A 19,492-nucleotide genomic window follows, 5' to 3' on the forward strand; every position below is an offset into this window, starting at 1 on the left:
ACATGAAACAATTTGTAATTTATGCTAACTAATTTTTTATTCACCACAAAAAAAATTCTTTTTTATTTTTTATTTTTTATTCACCCCTTGTTTGTTTGTTTAAAAAATAGTTTAGTTTAATTTTTTAATTTTATTAATTTTTAAGATAATAAGGGTATTATAGGAATATAATTAAAAAAAAGTGGCATTTTGGGCACATTTTGTTAGTTTGATGTACCACTTTAGCACATTTAAAACTTCATGGGTTTTTTTAAAACTGGATGTTAGTTGAGGGGGCTTTTTTATATTTTTTCCTTTAATTATTGCAATTTCAATATCATAAGAATTTTTCTCTTTCAATTTCACCACTTCTGTTAAAATGCCCCTTTTAAAAAAATATGGGAAACTTTACTTTACACGCCTGAACTACCACAAGTTTTGAGAAGACTCCCTTAAATTTTAAAAACTCTCAATTTCATCTCTTAAACTTTCAATTTGATGTAATTTATCCATTTTCGTTAATTTTAAAACGTTAAAAGTGATAAAATGACCATTTTCGTTAATTTGAAATTAAGAATTAAAAAAAAAAAAAAAATCACAAGGTGACCTACGGTTGGGCAACCTTGTGACCTTTTTTTTTTATTAAAAAAAAACGAAAAATCGAAGGGTAATTTTGCCTTTTTAGGACTTTCTGTTAGGGTTTAAGAACAAAAATTGATGAAGGGGTAAATTGCATCAAATTGAAAGTTCGAATGGTGAAATTGAGTTTTTGAAATTTAGTGGGGTCTTCTCGAAATGAGAGGTAGTTCAAGGTCCTTTGTAAAGTTTTTCCAAAAAAATGATTTTTTTTTTTTTTTTTTTAATAAAAAAGTGAAAATTCTATTGACCCACGGCCAGCCATGGGTCTAGACTGGACTAACCATTTTAAAAAAAAGGGACGGGATATTTTGGACATTTTAACAAAAAATGATGAAATTAAAAAAAAAAAAAAAAATTATTGAGATACCACATTGTCAAAATTAAAAGTTCGATATTATGATTATGAAAACACTGATACTTCGTAAGTAAAATTTTCCCCAAAATATCATAATATGGTGGGTGTTCATCAATTTAGACATGTAGGTAGTGTGCAGCTATTATTTAGAATATCATTTTACAAAAATGCTAAGTTTATAAACAAATTTTACAAAATGACGTGGCACAATATAATTGAGTTTTTCAAAAGTTGAATTTATCTCATTTTCAATCATGTTGTAATTATTATTATTATTATTTTTATTTTTTTAAATTCAGTCTTTCGTTTTTGTATTATTAGTTCATGTCAAAGGCACCGTGTTTTAGAAGCATCAACCCGTTGTCATGCGCTGTATTTGATGTTTATTCATAAATTCAATTAACCTTATGCAATGACATGGTGATACTCCTTTGTTTAGACTTTGACCCCAAAACAAAACAATGGGCCAATGTCTTAGTTTATAAACAGGAGACTTTGTGCTAGAGAATTGAGCAGAATATGCTTATCCAATGCCATTCCATCAATTACAAACCTAGCCATATATCTTTGAAAACAATTTCAAAGCAGGCTGAATTTTACAGAGTTTTTGCATTAAGAGAAATGAAATCTTTTAGCATCGATCTTCCAACCGAGTGCCTCGGGAGCTCTTCTACTTGAAGCATCTCGTTCGGACCCACACTGAACGAGCAAGCGAATGAATGCTTTGGTACCCCTTGTTTATGTAATTCGTTTGGACTAGCCAGGAACAAATACTCCAAACGAGTGTCCCGGTTCTTCAAAATTACAAATTAAAAACTAGCCAATCAATTTTTATGTTGGCTAATTATTTTGTACATCGAATTAGCCGACATAAAACCTAACATACTCCCTTCTTGCAAATTCCTCAACCTCCATTTGAATATTGGAAAGAACCAATGAAAGGACGCAAATGTAATACTGCTAAAGAAATTAACCTAATTAATTTGTTAAGTAATTTAGCAAATTTCCTTTTCTATTGATGCATGATTTGAAATTCCAAACCATCCCTTGACACTGTCAAATTTGGCCCAATGATTATCTCATGCAAATCTGTACTGAAAAATTGAAGTACCCATGAAGGTCATGTAATCATTTAATCTTAGTTAATGAAAAAAAAAATATATAATTAGACTAACTTTTTGTACACTCAATAAAAAAGAAATCTTTTAATTATTTTGTCAGCATGACACTACAGGGTTTTATAATTGAGAGAAATTTTATTAGGGTCAACAAGGAGGAATTTTCCTGCATCTTTCCTGTTTGCATTATTATGGCCAATGCTCAACTGGTCATCCAAACCTTACTCAGATAAGTCTGGTCAATGTAATAATGCTGACTTTAGAAACTGTTGACAATGTAATGATGCTGTGAGCACATTCTTTAGAATTCTCAATCATTGTTAGCGAAATAACACCTACACCCACCACCTGTTTGGTATTTGCTCTCTTTATTATTTGTCTACTTTTTCAAGTGCCTACCTAACGCCTTCCTCAGAGGATGCTTGTTAGTTGTTTCCTTGTTTAAAATCCGAATACAAAGTCGGAATAAAATGTAAATATCTACAGTTGGTATGATGGGATACTCCACAACTGATAGCGTGTACTTGTGCACCACAAGAACTAATCTTCGCTTCTACAAGGAAAAGGTCGCTAGGAAATGTATATGGATAGCGAAGGCCTGATGCAGTATGCGGCTACAAATCACTGCAAGCAGGCTGAGTTGAAATTGATAAGGATTTCCACGAAAGATTGATGTGGACGTTGAGGTTGATACCATTGGAATTGTTCAGGCGTCACTTTTGAAATTTAGGGTCAAATGAAAAGGTTTTGGGAGGTAATTGATTTGCTTGCTAGTTAAGATTGTGGCTAGATCATGAGGCAAGTGAGGAGCTAGAGTTTCCGGATTAATAAGGCCAAAAAAAAATTTGGACAAATTTTTTTTTTTTTTTTTTGTAATTTAAGGACCCCCTTTTTTTTTTTTTTTTTTAATTAGGCCTAATTTTTTTTTTAATAAAAACTTAAGGCCTCTAATCATGATAAGTAAGTAATTTAAAAAATGCATCAATTTAATAAGACCCCAATATAATAAGCACATGATAAAATAAGACGAATTAATCAAGAAAATCAAATATCCTTATACTTAAAAAGAGCCTATCTATCTATGCATCCGAAATTATTTGATATTAAAAGATCATTTTAACCAAATCTAACCACCCCACTTTCTTTCATTTCTTTTTCTTTCTCTCTTTTCTTTTCCACTGCCGGCAGCCTTCCCTCTTATCTTCTTTTTTCTCTTTCCTTAGTTTCACTCAAAACAGAATGTGATGGAGAGAGATTAAGAGAGAGAAAGAGAAACATGTGTATCAATGAGGTAAAGATTCATAAAAAAAAAAATTAATTAATTATTTATTTATTTTTTTTGTAATGTTTATTTCTGTGCTTGATTTTTCTTGTGGTTTTTGTCAATTTTTTTTGTAGGTTTTGTTTAAAACAGGTGTATCAAAAAGGTAAAGATTCATAAAAAAAAAAAAATTAATTTTTTTTTTTTTTTTTTTATTGTTGTGTTTATTTTTGTAAGGATTAATAAAAATGAGAACTTTAAATATAATAATAATATTAAAATAAATATTATTTAATTAATATATAAATATTAAAAAAAAAAATAAGGCCTCATTTAAAAGTTTCGCCTAAGGCCCCAAAATATATTGAGCCGGCCTTGATTCAGGTTAACTTAAAATAAGTCAGATAAAACAGAAAAGATAATGAGTTTTGACTGCCAAAAATCAAAATTCAGAAGATACCTACAATTTAAGCTAGTTAGCAATTGGGTTGAAAGGAAGTGGTATGATTATTTACAAAGGGAGACATAAAATAGAGAAAGGACTATGCAACAGAATATCATTTCTAATGAAAATTTCCAAGTTGCCTGAACCACAAGTAATGATATCATTTAATTAAAATAGATGAAAATTGTTTATTGAGCAACTTGACCATTTCTCCACTAACAATCTGAACCAGTTGGCGTCAATGGCGCGCACACACACACGTCTATATATACGCGCAACATATGAAGCAGAAATCCAAGCTTGAATAGTCATCTTCAGAAGAGCAAGTCAAAAATCACCAATTACCCATGTTTTTCCACCGAAGAAAAAGACAATAAAACAAAGGTTTGGCCTTGTTTCTTTAGAGCCTCAAAAACAAAAGACTATCTGAAACAGCCAGAAAGGCTATCTAGGTAGCTGAGGAAAAATTAAGAAACAATGGCTGAAATTGCAGTAACCTATCTTCTCGACAAGCTCACGAGCTTGACGCAAGAAGAGGTCAAATTATTGAAGGGGGTCAAGGAAGCAGCTGCGTCCATCGAAGACGAACTGGAGCAAATCACGGCCTTCCTAAGAGCTGCAGATCAAATGGAAAAGAAGACCCCTCAACTCGAGGTGTGGGTTAAGCAAGTGAGAGATGTAGCTTATGATATTGAAGATGCTCTTGATGAGTACAGGCTTCACCTCACACAACCTCATGGCAATGATTTCTATGTCTCTCTTGCTAAGATCATAAAGACTTTGAATGCTCGCCATCAGTTTGGTTCCGAAATACAACGCATCAAATCCAGAGTTGTAAGTATTGCGGAGGCACGTCAGAGATTAATCCAGGGGGAAACTACAGTAGTTGACTCCAAGAAATGGCTTGACCGTCGACAGGATGGCCTTCTGGTAGAAGAAGCTGATCTGGTGGGCATCGAAAAGCCCAAAAAGCAGCTCATCAGCTGGCTTATCCCGGCTCCGGGTGATACTGAAGGCAAAGTGGTTTCGGTGGTCGGAATGGGTGGCTTGGGGAAGACCACCTTGGTCAAGAAAGTCTATGATGATGCACAAGTGAAGCTGCACTTCAAATACCGAGCTTGGATGTTTGTTTCTCAATCTTTCAAGATGGAAGAGCTCCTAAAAGACATGCTTCAGCAACTCTACAAGGTAAAAAGGAAGCCAGTTCCTCCAGAAGTAGAAAGCATGAGCAACGATCAGCTAAGAACCAAAATCAAAACCTTTTTGCAACAAAAGAGGTACCTGATTGTGTTGGACGACGTGTGGCATGTTGATGATTGGGATGCTGTCAAACTTGCATTCCCAAACAACAATGGCAGTCGAGTAATGCTCACAACTCGTATTACTGAAATAGCCTCTGCCTCCTGCAGGGAGTTCAATGGTAAAGTCCATGCTCTAAACCCTTTGTCTCCTGAAGAGTCCTGGACTCTATTTTGCAGAAAGACTTTTGGGGATCAGAACTCTTGCCCCCCAGATTTGAAGGGTCTTGCTGAAAGTATCCTTGGAAGATGCGAAGGATTGCCGCTTGCAATTGTGGCACTCAGTGGTGTTTTGGCGACAAAGGACACGACAGAGCAATGGGATGTGATACAACGTTGTCTTGCTGATGAACTTGAAGAGAATGTTAGACTCAATAACATGGGAAAAATTCTGTCACTCAGTTATAATGATTTGCCATACTATCTCAAGTCCTGTTTTCTGTATTTTAGCATCTTTCCTGAAAAGCATCCCATCGACCAAATGAGACTCATTCGATTATGGGTGTCAGAAGGATTTGTTAAAGAGAAAGAAGGAATGACGTTGGAAGAAGTTGCAGAGAGCTATCTCTACGAGCTGTTGAACAGAAGCTTGATCCAAGTGGCAGGGACAAGCAGCGAAGGGAGGATCAAAACATGCCGCATCCATGACCTGCTTCGGGAGATTATCATTTCCAAGTCAAAAGATCAGAACTTCGTAGCAGTAGTTCGAGGGCAAAACGTGATTAATTGGCCGGATAAAGTTCGTCGCCTGTCAATACAAAAACCCAAGCAGGATGTTCAACAAAGCCAGAGCATCTCCCGGCTTCGTTCTTTGCTCATATTCCGGAGGGTAGATTCACTGTCTCTGTCTGAGTATTCCAAGCCCATTCCATTTCCTCTTGATTTCAAGCTGCTTAAAGTGTTAGATTTGCAAGGTGCACCTCTTGAGATATTTCCTAATGAGATCGTCAAGCTGCTCCTTCTGAAATATCTAAGCTTGAGGGCCACAAAGATAAAAGCCATTCCAAGCTCAATTAAGAGTCTGCAGAAGCTGGAGACATTGGATCTTAAACATGCATGCGTCACAGCATTGCCTGCTGAGATTTCCCAGCTTCAGAAACTTCGCCACCTGTTGGTGTATCGCTATGAAATCCAATCTTATGTGCCCATAAATTCCAAATATGGGTTTAAGGCCATGCCACACATAGGAAGTCTCCGGTGCTTACAAAAGCTCTGCTTCATAGAGGCAGATCATGGCGGCAATGAGCTAATGAAAGAGCTTGGAAGTCTGAAACAGCTGCGGAGGCTTGGCATTGTGAACTTCAGAAGAGAAAATGGGGTTGCTCTCTGCTCTTCCATTGAAAATCTAACAAACCTTCGCGCTTTGTCAATAACTTCAACAGAAGAGAATGAGATAATTGATCTTGAAAACCTTTCATCCCCTCCTCCTTTTCTTCAGCGGCTATACCTGGCAGGACGTCTAGAGAAGTTACCACACTGGATATCTTCTCTCCACAGTTTGGCCAAGGTGTCTTTGAAGTGGAGCCAATTAATGGGTGACTATGATCCTCTTCAACCGCTTCAAGATTTGCCCAATCTAGTACATCTTGAATTTCTGCAGGTTTATGAGGGAGACACGTTGCATTTTAAGGCTCAGGGATTTCAGAAGCTCAAGGTTTTATGCCTTGACAACATGGATGGACTGAAGACAGTAGAGATAGAAATGGGAGCCATGCCTCTCCTTGAAAAGCTCATCCTCCAGCGCTGCAAATTGCTGCAAAAGCTGCCATCAGGTATTGAGCATCTTAAAAGGCTGAAACTGCTGGATTTTTTTGACATGCCTTATGAGTTAATCATGACAATACGTCCAGACATAGAAGGTGTGGGGGATTATTGGAAGGTTGAAAATGTGCCAGAAATTAACTCTACCTATTGGAGAGATGGTGGCTGGGATGTCTACTCATTGGAGAGATTAATCGAGGGAGAGACTTCAGCCCCCACAAGGATGGCTACCCATGAACTTCCTTCCTATTGGAAATAGTGCATTTTCTGCTTCATTTTATTATACTTACAAAATGCTAATAATCAAGAACAAGGCTGGCTAGCTCCTTGTTTTCTTCCTTTAATATGTGCCTTAATAAACCAGTACCTGTACTCCGGTGCTGCTGATCTAATTCTAAGTTTTCTTTTTTTTCCTTCAATTACTATCCAAGTTGTACTCATTAAAAAAGATCATGACCAAAATTTGAGCCAGGGGATTCAAAATTGCTGTGTTTGATCCTTTTACTAATTTGGTTAACTTTGGTGATTGTTGTGTGGTTGCTATTTTGAAATTGTTATACTTGTTGGAAAATACTTATTCAGCCCCTCTAAGTGTTGTTGGGAAATTTCTAAGTAATCATTTCCCAAATTCTTAGTTTAACCCCTCTCTTATATATGCGATTTAGAGAAAATGGAGAGGAGCCGGTTACGCAAAGGGTGGGACAAAATTGTCTCAATTTTAAAAGATGAGAACAATCTTCTCTCAATTTTCACACCTTTTTGCCTAAATGGCTACTTTCTGAGGATCCATTTCCGCGAATTAGTCAGTATGCAAGGTTTTATTGATGCAAAATGCATCGTGAAAGATTCCATAGCATGACAGATAGAGTGTTCTTTATACAAATTTTGTTATATTTTTACATCTTCTTGCAAACAGCCTCCAAGATTTTGAGCCAGGCTACATTGCAATCAGAATTTTTAAACGAGGGAGAGGCTACGTTAAGAAACTCATAATCCTTGTGTAGAAAACAAGTATGGATGCTATTTTTTTTCCTATGATCCCAAACCCATGACTATCATTCTGTCAAACAGTTTCAAGCAACTATAAAATGAACAGGAAAAAAAAATTAAAACCTTAATTTGCTCGTATGATAAAATAAGAACATAACACAGCCAATTAAGAAACATCAAGACAAATTAAACAAAGCGAAAGAAATGAACTGAGAATCTTATCCAGACTGATAAAATTTCAGATCTACACCTTCCATAGAGCACTACGAAGTTCAGTGCTCCTAATTGGAGCGCTTGGCCCAGGAGAAGTCAATTTCTCTTGGAATGTTTCTAAAGAATACACATCCCAACCACCATCCCTCAAATAGCTGGAATAAATTGCTGGGACATGTGCTACTTTTAAACGATCTTCACCGCTGTTGGGAAGCAATGTCATGATTAATTCATCAGGCATATCAAAAAACTCAACCACTTTTAACTTGGTGAGGTGTTCAATGCCTGATGGAACCTTCTTCAACAATTCACAGCGTTGGATGATTAGCTTTTCGAGTTTAGGCATTGCCCCCTCCTCCACTGTCATGGCTTCCAAACTGTCGAACTTGTCAAGACCCAAAACCTTCAGATTTTGAAACCCTTTAGCCTTAAAACACAATTCCTTTCCATCATAAACCTGAAGCAATTCAAGATGTGCAAGATTTGGCAGACCCTGAAGATGTATTAGAGGATCCTTCTTTAGTTGACTCCATTTCAGATATACTCGGACCAAGTCCTGAAGAGAAGCTATCCAATCTGGTAACTTGTCTAAGAGTGCCCCAGTTAAGTAAAGGCGTTGAAGAAACGGAGGAGGTGAAGAAATGTGCTGCAGATCAATGATCTCATCCTCCTTCAATGAAGTTATTGATAATGCCCGAAGATTGCTTAGCTTTTCAATGGATGAGCACAAAGCAACCCCATCTTCTCTTCTCAACTTGATGATCCCTAACCTCCTTAGTTTAGTCAGCTTCCCCAGCTCTGCCATCAAAGTACTGCTGCTGCCTTGATCTGCCTCTACAAAGCACAGCTTTTGCAGGGATTGAAAACCTCCTATACCTGCTGGGGCCTTAAACCCATGCTTGGAATGGAAGTCTGCATAAGATGTAATTTCCTGACGATATACAAGGAGATGGCGTAGTTTCTTTAGCTCCAAAATTTCAACAGGCAATTCATTGACATATGTGCCTTTGAGATCCAATGTTTCTAGGTTTATAAGCTTCTTGATAGATTTTGGAATTGTCTTCACCTTGGTGTCCCTGAAACTTAGATACTTGAGATGAAAAAGCTTTGCAACTTTTCCAGGAAACGTTTCTAAAGGAGCACCTTGCAAATCGAACACGTTGAGCCGCCTAAAACCAGCAGGAAACAATTTAGAGAGTGAAATATTGGTAGGCAAATCCATCACCCCAAACATGAGCAAAGAACGAAGATGAGAAGTGGTCTTGTTCTGTTGCAGATTTTGTAATGTGTTCAAGACTGATAGGCGTCGAACTTTATCAGGCCACTCTACAGTTTCTTGTTTTGCTATTGTTGCAAAGTTTTGATCTGCTGACTTCAAAATGATTATCTCCCGTAGAAGGTCATGGATGCGGCAGGTTTTGACCCTTCCGTCGCTGGTTGTCTCTGCCACTTGAACGAGACTTCTGTTTATGAGCTCCTTGAGGTAGCCCTCTGCAACTTCTTCTGGTGTCTTTTCTCCTTTTGCATATACAAAGCCTTCGGCTATCCATAATCGGATCAACCTCATTTGCTCAATTAGATAAAAATCTGGAAAGATGCTCAGATACAACAAACAAGATTTCAGATAGTAAGGCAAATCATTAAAGCTGAGAGAAAGTACTTTTGTCATGTTCCCAAGTTCATGGTTGCCTTCAATTTCAGCACCAATGCTGCGGCAAATGTTTCTCCATTCATCTGTGTTTCCATGGTCTTTTTTAGCCAAAACACCACCGAGTGCAACAATGGCAAGGGGCAAACCCCTGCATATCCTTACAATACACTGACAAATTTCCACCAAATGAGCTGGGCATAACTTCCCCTGAAATGTCTTCCTGCAGAAAAGGGTCCAAGACTCTTTTTCAGGTAAGTGCTCCAGTTCGTACACCATATCATGCGATCCAATACAGCAAGTAGAGGCAATTTCCTTATTTCTTGTTGTGAGCATGATTCGGCTGCTACAATTGTTGTTGGGCAATGCAAGTTTGACTGCATCCCAGGCCTCTGTTTGCCATACATCATCTAAAATGATCAGATACCTACTTTGCTGCAGCAGCTTCTTGATCATAGCTTTCAGCTGGTTGCTCTTCATGCCATCCACGCCTTGAGGAACTGGTTTTCCAATCACGCTGAAGAGTTGTTGCACCATGTCTTTTAAAAGCTCCTCTATATTGAAAGCTCGAGAAACAATCACCCATGCATGTAACTTGAAACGTTTCTTCACTTTTGCATCCTCGTACACTTGTTTTGCCAAGGTGGTTTTCCCCAGCCCTCCCATTCCAACCAGTGAAACTACTTGACGTCCAGTTTGGCGTGTGACGAGCCACTCAATCAGCTTCATTTTGTGCTCGGCAATGCCCACGAGATCAGTTTCTTCAAGTAGAAGGGCATCTCCTTGGCAGTCCAGCCATGTGAGGGAGCTTGAGCCTTGCTCAACTATATTATTTCTGGAGCAATACGTCCGATGACCCTCTGAGATGCTTGCAACCCTCGATTTGATGGCTTGCATTTCTGAAGCAATTAGATGAAGAGCCATCAGATTCTTGACCCAACTAGAGAGCTTTCGAAGAGAAGCATACAATCCACGGCTCCCATTATGATGTGTGAAGCGGCGCCTCAAGTCATCAAGAACATCTTCAATGTCATAAGAGACTTCTCTCACTTGCTTAACCCACACTTTGATCTCAGGATCATTATCTTCCATCCCATCAGCAACTCTCAAGAACACCTTGATGCGTTCAAATTCATCATTGATATACACAACTTCTGCACGAACCCCCCTCAGTAATTGCACCTCCTCTCGGAGTAAAAAGGTGAGCTTGTGGAGCAGAAAGCCCACTGCGATTTCCGCCATTCTTCTCTCTAGTTTTCTGGTCTAGCCCCAAACACTGCCATATATATACATGCCATTCTGGTCAACAAAATGGCGGAGTTGCTTGGCCAGTTCTTTCATTTTCTTTTTCCTTTTGGCCAGTTTTTTATACTGTAGCTTTCGTCTACTTCTTGCAACTTCTTTCCCCTGGCTGATTCCTATTCCAACTTGTCGATGCATATTTCTAAATTCTCAAAGTCAGAACAGAGGAGGCATCGTGCACGTATCCTTTCTCTTAAGATAGAGACTTTTAAAATGTTGTACTATTGAACAAGGAAAGAATGCCATTGGGAGAAGAAGTCAAGTCAGACAATAAATTATTAAGAATCATTATACAATCATGGAGATACTTGTATTATTTCTAGATCATTATGCCGCTTAAATAAAATAATATAAAGGAATATTTCCTTTAGTAGACAGAGATGTTTAAGCAAAGTTTTCATACCAATTTGTATGACAACATTTGTAAATCCCATTTTTCTTACTTGTAATGACCATTTTTCTTCATAAAAATGTCATAGTCCGACAAAGTCCCATTAAGATACTAGTAAGATTCAAGATGACTAATACTAATAAGATTAAAGATTTCTATTTCAGAAATCAAACTCTCGAATTTGAAGAAACGCTTGCAATTCCTAGCTTTAATATCCCCACCTGCCCGGTAGCCGCTAAGAGAAAAAAAGAAAATAACATTCTTGTCTACCTGCATATGAAGAAAAAAAACATGCTTGTTTGTGTGTACATAATATTTTGCCGTGCAACTCCAATTGTGATCTTAGTCCAAATTGCAAATTACATTCTATATTCTGACATCATCATCTTACTTGTCTTGCCTCTCTCTAAAATTTGGCAAGTTTCATGACTTTTAAGTTTCAACTAAAAGTCAATAACTTGTGCCCAGTTTAATAACAAAAATTAAAAGAGATAAAATACAAAATCGGTTTTTGTGGTTGCTTTAAATTATAAATCGTTCTATATTGTATCAAAACTAACTCAGAGATGCCTGGAGTATATCCAAAAAACAATTTAGTCCCTACAGTTAAATTTTGTAAATTTTTTTTTTGACAAATTTCGTTATGTGTCATGTCAGTGTCAATTAAATAGTGATGTGTGTCGCTCTTAATAAAAAATAAAAATATATTAAATATATAATATATAAAAGTAAAATAAAAAATATTTATTTTTAATAAAAAAAGAAAAGGAAAATAGCGGCAGCCACCACTTTGGGGTGGCTTACGAGCGATCCTAGTGCCACCCCTAGAGGTTGGGGGTGGCTCTTGGCAATTCTCAACAAAGGAAAATGATAGTCTCAACTTATTTATCCAATTTAAGTTTAACTTTTGACTTATTTTTTTATTTGAAAAAAATAAATAAATAGCAAATGAAAAAAATGTGTGAAGAAATAATATATGTTTTTGGTCATTCTTTTATTTAGTATTTTTAAAAAAATACAAAATGATATTTTTCTTTATAAAAATGTTACGAGAATGGAGTTTTATGCGGAACAATTATTAATATTAATATGATATAGTAAAATATATGACACAGTAAAATATTTTATTGTGTGTTTATTTTTATTTGATATTGTCTTTATTTTATTTCATGTAAGAGTTTTGATGACTCAGTCCTAAAAAATATTGTAATAGCTTGCTTAAAGGCTATTATGTTATGAATAAAGTAAGCAAAAAATTAATCCAAACCTTGTGTTTGAAAATGTTTTAGGTTCCCTTCAACGAATCTAAAAGGTTTAGGTTCCTTCAAAACCTAACAATCTATCACATTGTGTGTATGTTAACGCATTCATGTAACAAAATTTTTATGGGAAAGTAGCACATAACCCACAATTCTTATAATTTAATTTGAAAGCTTAAACTCCTCATCCCGCTTGTGTGGACATGTCAATAAAAAATACATTTTAAAAGTTAAACGCCTTCTCAACATATTTTTCATCTAAGTTAAAAAAAAAAGTCGTGTCAAAAAACTATCACGCGTTTTTCAAAAAAAAAAAAAAAAAACTAAAGGTTATACATTAGTATATTATTAAACATAGTGAGTTAGTAACACAATCACAAGTAGAACATTGCATGAATGTATAAATTACAAAAAATTTTAATATCATAAGAACCTTAATTTTAGTTTAATTCATATAAATTAAAAATTGTTAAAATATTCCCATATTAGTTTCAAATGAAAAAAAGTGTAAAGAAAAAAAAAAATAACAAGAAGAAAACTTGAATTTCAAGTTTTTAAAACATTAATATAAAATTAGTAGAAATCTTTGATATAAAACGCTAATTAATTAAATACATGTGTCACTTATAATAAAAATATTTAATAAATAAATAAAATATATACAATAGAAAACTAAAAACTTAATTATTATTTTTTTAAAAATGAAACGGAGTGGCTGCGACGACCTCTCAAGTCGCTCGTAGTTTATCCATTTTTTTTATAAGTAACATATTGTCATTTTGTTAGCACGGATATAGTACATTAACGAAATTCGTCAAATATTTTGATGAAATTCGACGTTAAAAAATAAATTATTATTTATGTATAATAGCTAGGAGGTCTTTGAATCATTTTAGTATCACAAAAAAACTGAATGCAAATCAAATAAATTAGGATTGATTTTGCATTTTTCATTTGGCGTAATTTATGATATATATATATATATTTATTTATTCAATGTAAAGGGTTGGCATTATTCATTTCTCACGTAACGGTAGCAGATGTTTCAAGCATTCAAATTTCAGCTATTTCTGCTAGCGTTCCTGGCGTCAGCAAAAACGCGCACTTACGGCGAGTCGTCGACGTGCTTGACGGTGTACACAGAAGGTGGTGCTCCGGCGGTTTTTCAGTCCCCGAAATGCCCCCGCTGGAAGCTCTCCAACTACGGTCCCGATTCCCGGACCACCACCACCATGGCTCGTTGCCAATCCGCCAGGCTTCAGGGTCGCCGAAAGTCCCAGGAAGACCGCATCCTCTGTGCTCTCGACATTCGTATCCCCTTTCCTGGTACCACCATGCGCACACTCTCTCTTTGGGATTTCTCATAAATACATATTAATTGCATTACTAGGAGGATTTTAAAGTTTGGAGAAACTTCAATTAAGCTCCTCAATTTTCTATCGCTTTTACAATTACTTCTAAAGCTCAAAAAATCTTAATTTTTTCTATCAAACTTTAAAAAATTTACAATATCACCTTCCTGTTAGGGTTAAATCAGATGGCAAATAAGTGAAATGGTTTTTATATATTATAAAATTTATAAAATTACAAAATTATCTGAATTAAATAATAAAAAAAAAAAACTGGGGTATTTTGAAAAATTTCAAGGTCTCTGTTACGATATAATCGAAAATCTTAATAGAGGGGTGACATTGCAAATTTTTTTAAAGTTGGATATTCTAAATTGAGAGTTTTTTAACTTTAAGGAGGTGATTACAAAAACATACTATTTAGAGGGGTTAAGTAAAGTTTTCCCTTAAAATTTTTATACCAATTTGAATCTTTCATCCAAATCAACCCCTAAGTTGGAATTTTGATAAATTATCACTACTTTTGCATTTTAGCCTTCAAAGTTTAAAAAGTGACATTCAAATCCTCACAAACTACAAAATTTTGACAATTTTAGCCTCCAATGTAGCTCATAAACTTTCAAAAATGCTCCAAAGGAAAGTGTTAAAAAAAAAATAACAAAAATATAAAAAATAAAATTTGGCATTGGTTGAGCTTCCCCTTTAGCCCGCTTGGAGAATGGTCAAATGAAGTGGCCGAAATTATCCCCAAACCATTTGGCGTTGGCCGGCCACCCCTATTTGACTAAAGGAAGTGGCTCGACCACCCACTATGGTTGCCCTGGAGGTGGCCATGGGGTGGTTTGGCACCCCCCTAATGGCCAAATGGCTAGGGGGTGGTTTCGGCCACTCCCATTTGCCACCCCCAAATGGTTTGAGAGTGGTTTAGGGCACTCCTATTTGGCCATTTGTGGTGTTTGAACCACCCTCAATGGCGGATGGGCTAAATTTTCCGGTTTGGTAGTTTGTGAGATTCGAGTGTCACTTTTTAAATTTTGGAGGCTAAAATAATAAAGTGGTGATATTTCGGGGGGTTAAGTGTATTTTTCTCTAACTAAAAAAACATTCATCAATCCCATTGTCAAACTGACCGTTGTGTATCGATTTTCAAATAATGTTCAGTTAGAATAGTTTTATTGTTAAAAAAATTGTAAAATATGTGTACTTGTAGATGGCAATTTAAGTCATTTCATGTGCATTTACTTATACTGAAACTCTCAAATAATTCCAAATTGCACCGAGTTAAAATCTATGGATAAATGATACATGAACAGTAGTTTACCTTTTATTTTTAGTCGTTCATTTTAAACTTGGCTTTTGTCTGTTGTTGGAGCAGGTAAAGTAGGGGTTAAGGAGGTTACAGTTGGAATGGTGGCAGTTTTTGATGGTCATAATGGTGCTGATGCTAGTGACATGGCTTCGAAACTTTTATTGGAGTATTTCGTTTTGCATACTTATTTCCTTCTGGATGCAACATTTTCAAAGAAATGGGGCGCAAGATTTCTGGATAAGAGAGAACATGATATTTTTTTTCAAATGCTTAATTGGGATGAAAGAACCACTAGGTCAGCATGACTTGGATCTTGGGAGGTGCTCTTGTGTATTACTGATACATTCATGTCAATGTCATTGTTTTTGATTATTGCATGGTTCATGGAGTGTTCTACTTCTACCATTGTGGTTTTGATAGAGTTGTTAACATTAAAGAGAAGTTAAAGCAATACGCCTATATGTATATTTAAACAACTGGAAAAAAATCTTAATCTGAAAAAAGAAAAACCAAAAGCACGGTGGTGGGTCGTGTGTTACATGTGTGCCGATAGAAAGAATTTTTACATACTTTTTTATGAAAAACCTGTAGGATTATTTTACAATAAAACCTTTTTTTACTGTTAATACAATATTGCAGTGTTCTACATTATCTTAGGGATATGTCGGTCACTTGTGCACACTCTTAATTTTGCTAATCATAAGCCTGTTGTATTTTGAGCAAGTTATCCCGTTTAATTCTTTTAGAGGATTTTAGTATTTAAATCATGAAACTTTTGTTTGGTACAGTCCTTTTTAATCTGGGGGGATGTTGTTGATATGTATTTCTAAATTTTGAATGCTTTTCTAGGTTTAAGTATTCATGGCCAGTGAATTTTGATGATTCTCTTCACTTAGCAATTTTAAAAGAAGCATTGATGAGGGCAATCCATGATATTGATGGGACTTTTTCTAAGGCAAGTTCTATTAATGTTTCTTTGCTTGTTTCAGAATTATTGTGTACTATTTTCTTCCTTTTGCTCTTATGTTGACATCAATTCACTTGAGCCTTGAAGGAAGCGTCTAGAAGGAATCTTGATTCTGGTTCTACAGCCACAGTTGTACTGATAGCTGATGGTCAAATTTTAGTTGCCAACATTGGAGATTCAAAGGCTTTTCTGTGCTCTGAAAAATTCCAGTCTCCTGCAGAGGCTAAAGGTTAGACGGCTTTTGGGCTTAATTCGCTGTTTTAATGCACATGTTCTTACCATGGGATGTTTGGAACGTTAGACAATGTTTTTCTGTTGTTCTTTATGGCATAGTATTCTTGTATGATTACCATGCCATATCATTTTATCAAAAACATGGTAAAGGTTATTCAGTTGATGGTATTTGGGGATTGCAGCCACCTTAATAAGGTTATACAGGCAGAAAGGACGCAACGGTGCTATTTCACGTGTAAGAGATGATGACAACTTCAAAGCGGCTTCCTCCAACGGATTGGCACATTTTTATGTTAAGGAATTGACCAGAGATCATCATCCAGATAGAGATGATGAAAGGATTCGCGTTGAAACTGCTGGTGGCTATGTTCTTGAGTTGGGTGGTGTGCCCCGAGTAAATGGTCAGCTGGCGATCTCCCGAGCAATTGGTGATGTGCCCTTTAAAAGGTCAGGTTCACAAAAAGCGAAAATTATGTAGATTTGGAGTCTGTTTGTTTTTAAGCAAGACATTTTGTTGGAAAATTGAAAACTTTTTTTTTTTTTTTTGGAATAATTAGTAATTTTCTGTTATTTGCTGAAATCCAGAATTTGAAAACATTTTTTTTTTTTTTTAAAAAAAATTATCATTTGGATGGCACTGAAAATCATTAACCAACATGACCATGTACTCATTAACCAACATGACCATGTGGAAGGTTCAGCAGTTGCTGTGGTAGCTGACAGCAGGCGGGCCTAGCATACTTGTGATGGCATTTAGAGACAGAAGCTTTAATAGATAGAAAATAATTTACACTTTTGTTTTGCTTAGTTTTCCATTGACTAGGGATTTTTTTTTTTTCCCCTGTTAACTAAGGTTTTTAAATGCACCAAATACGAAACATGTCAAAATGTTTCCCAAAACACATTTTGTGTAGAAACAAATACGCCTTATTATTCCCTTCCTCAATTGACCCAGTCATGGCGTCATGACCTCTAAAAGAGCTCATAATGAAGGCCTGTTAACTTGCAATTCTTTTCTTTTGATCATCTAACATCCTCTTTTGACTTTGCAGAAAAAACTATTTATTGAAATTCTGATTTAGTATTTCTTTGAATTATTTTCAGTTATGGTGTTATATCTGCACCGGAGGTGACAGATTGGCAGCCTCTGGCCATGAATGATAGCTATCTGGTGGCTGCATCTGATGGTGTTTTTGAGAAGTTGAGCTTACAGGATGTTTGTGATTTGTTGTGGGAAGTACAGAGTCATGGTACGCTGAGATCAGAACTTTCCGCTTCATGCTTGTACTCACTAGCTGATTGCATAGTAAACACTGCCTTTGAAAAGGGCAGTCTGGATAATGTGGCAGCTGTTGTGGTTCCTTTGGGATCTACTGTTTTTTCTGAACATTTGCTGAAGGAAAGGTGTATTGGAGAGGGAGATATAGATTTCACTGCAACTGGACTTCAGAAGTTCAGTTATGGATGCTCAGGTGACTCTCTCTGCTTTGAAACTTTCCTATAGATGGTAGATTGCATAGGCATGGACAGCCGAAATTCATTTTGTATTAGAACACAACCACATCTTTAGCTCAAAACTTCAGAAGTGATTATTCCCATCTTTTTCCCTTGCTCCGTATCAAGGGAAAAATGCAATGGTCATTTTGTGAAATTTTGGGACGTCAATTAAGCTGGGTGGGTTCACTGTTTTCACTATGTGGTTGAGAGATGTTAGAAGAGTTTGTTTGTGTTATAAGAATATGTAGAGATATTTTTGTATTAGATTTTGCTATATAAGGTAAGAGAGAGAGGCTAGGTAGAAAACGTAGCCTCTTCATTCTCTATTTTCTTCCCATTCAAACCCTATAACATGGTACCAGAGCCTTGGATTTGATTACATTGCACGCTACATTGCAGACCCCCTGACTGCCTCTGCTCCTCTCTACTTTTTCTTCCTTTTGTTTTGTTTTGTATTTTGCTTTCTTCCGTTTTTTGGTACTACTGATCGTGGACTTCTGAAAATTTGGCTTTATGCCTATGATTGGGGGTAGATCGTGCCAATATCATTGTCATCGGTGGTATGATGTTGTCATTGGCTCTGTCAGATTCGTTGTCATTGGTGGTTTTGGTGAAAACGGCATAATCAGTATTGCAATTGCTGAGGTATGAGTTCTACCCTGTGTAGAAACAATCGATCAGGGTGTATGGTTGTGTCGATCAGAGGTTTATGTGGTGGTTGTTGGCGTCTATGGTGGTTGGAGAGTGGTGTAATGGTTAAGTACTTTGGTGGCAGGTTGGGTTGTCATTGAAAAGTTTGCTTTGTGGTTGTCAGTTGGTTCTGTGGATGTTGTAGGTGGTGTTGCCAGCAAGGTATGACTGTCGCCAGCAGGTTTTTGGGTAGTTGTTGGAGATGGTATTTCAACCGGTCCTCTTTCTTTCTACAATATTTTGGCTGATGTGCTTCAGTTTGAGCTGTTTTTTGGCCCTTTTCAGCACTATTTTTGTGGGGTTTTCTGATTTATTTGGTTGGTTATTGTGGGTGGTTGTTAGTTGCATTATTGTGGTGGATTATTTGGAGTATTTTTTGCTGTTGTTGCATTGATTTCTGAGTTTGATTAATATTATGGCCGCTAAAGTAGATATGTTTCCTTAGGTGCCCCTAGTTAATGCTCCTATGACTTATGTGAAACTAAATGGGAAGAATTATGTTTCTTGGGTGCGATCTGTCGAAGCATTTCTCAAAGGAAAGGGCTTGTACGATCACTTATCCTCGGATAAGCCTCAGAACACTAGTTCCCCTAGCCTTTGGGAAGAAGAAGATAAACAAATTATCTCCCTTATGTTGAACAATATTGAGCCCCACATTGGATCCTTGTGTATCTATCATTCTATTGCTAAGGATATTTGTGATCATCTTGGACATGTGTACATTGTTACCGTGAATATCACTTGGATTTATGAGGCGTGGAAAAATATTTTGGGCTTGAGCAAGGTG

General features: G+C 36.3%; 3 protein-coding genes across 3 annotated transcripts in view; 2 read left to right on the forward strand and 1 right to left on the reverse strand.

Moving 5' to 3' along the window:
* Positions 1-4,018: 4,018 nt before the first annotated feature.
* LOC132171328 (disease resistance protein RPM1-like) lies at positions 4,019-7,440 on the forward strand. The gene has a single exon (XM_059582616.2). The coding sequence runs from the start codon at positions 4,275-4,277 to the stop codon at positions 7,113-7,115; it is 2,841 nt and encodes a 946-aa protein (XP_059438599.2). The 5' UTR covers positions 4,019-4,274; the 3' UTR covers positions 7,116-7,440.
* A 573-nt stretch (positions 7,441-8,013) lies between these two features.
* On the reverse strand, positions 8,014-10,949 carry LOC132172082 (disease resistance protein RPM1-like). Its single transcript, XM_059583519.2, has one exon. The coding sequence runs from the start codon at positions 10,947-10,949 to the stop codon at positions 8,091-8,093; it is 2,859 nt and encodes a 952-aa protein (XP_059439502.2). The 3' UTR covers positions 8,014-8,090.
* A 2,738-nt stretch (positions 10,950-13,687) lies between these two features.
* The window catches only part of LOC132170489 (kinase superfamily protein), a 30,011-nt gene continuing 24,206 nt past the window's right edge, over positions 13,688-19,492 (forward strand). Inside the window, exons 1-6 of the mRNA XM_059581487.2 lie at positions 13,688-13,985; positions 15,384-15,612; positions 16,167-16,272; positions 16,372-16,513; positions 16,701-16,965; positions 17,623-17,990. Of these exons, the coding sequence (XP_059437470.2) occupies positions 13,700-13,985; positions 15,384-15,612; positions 16,167-16,272; positions 16,372-16,513; positions 16,701-16,965; positions 17,623-17,990 (1,396 nt within the window). The 5' untranslated portion in view covers positions 13,688-13,699. The remainder of the gene's footprint in view (positions 13,986-15,383; positions 15,613-16,166; positions 16,273-16,371; positions 16,514-16,700; positions 16,966-17,622; positions 17,991-19,492) is intronic.

The sequence above is a fragment of the Corylus avellana genome, chromosome 1 (assembly GCF_965113065.1).
Source record: "Corylus avellana chromosome 1, dhCorAvel1.hap1.2, whole genome shotgun sequence".
In the NCBI taxonomy this organism is placed as follows: Eukaryota; Viridiplantae; Streptophyta; class Magnoliopsida; order Fagales; family Betulaceae; genus Corylus; species Corylus avellana.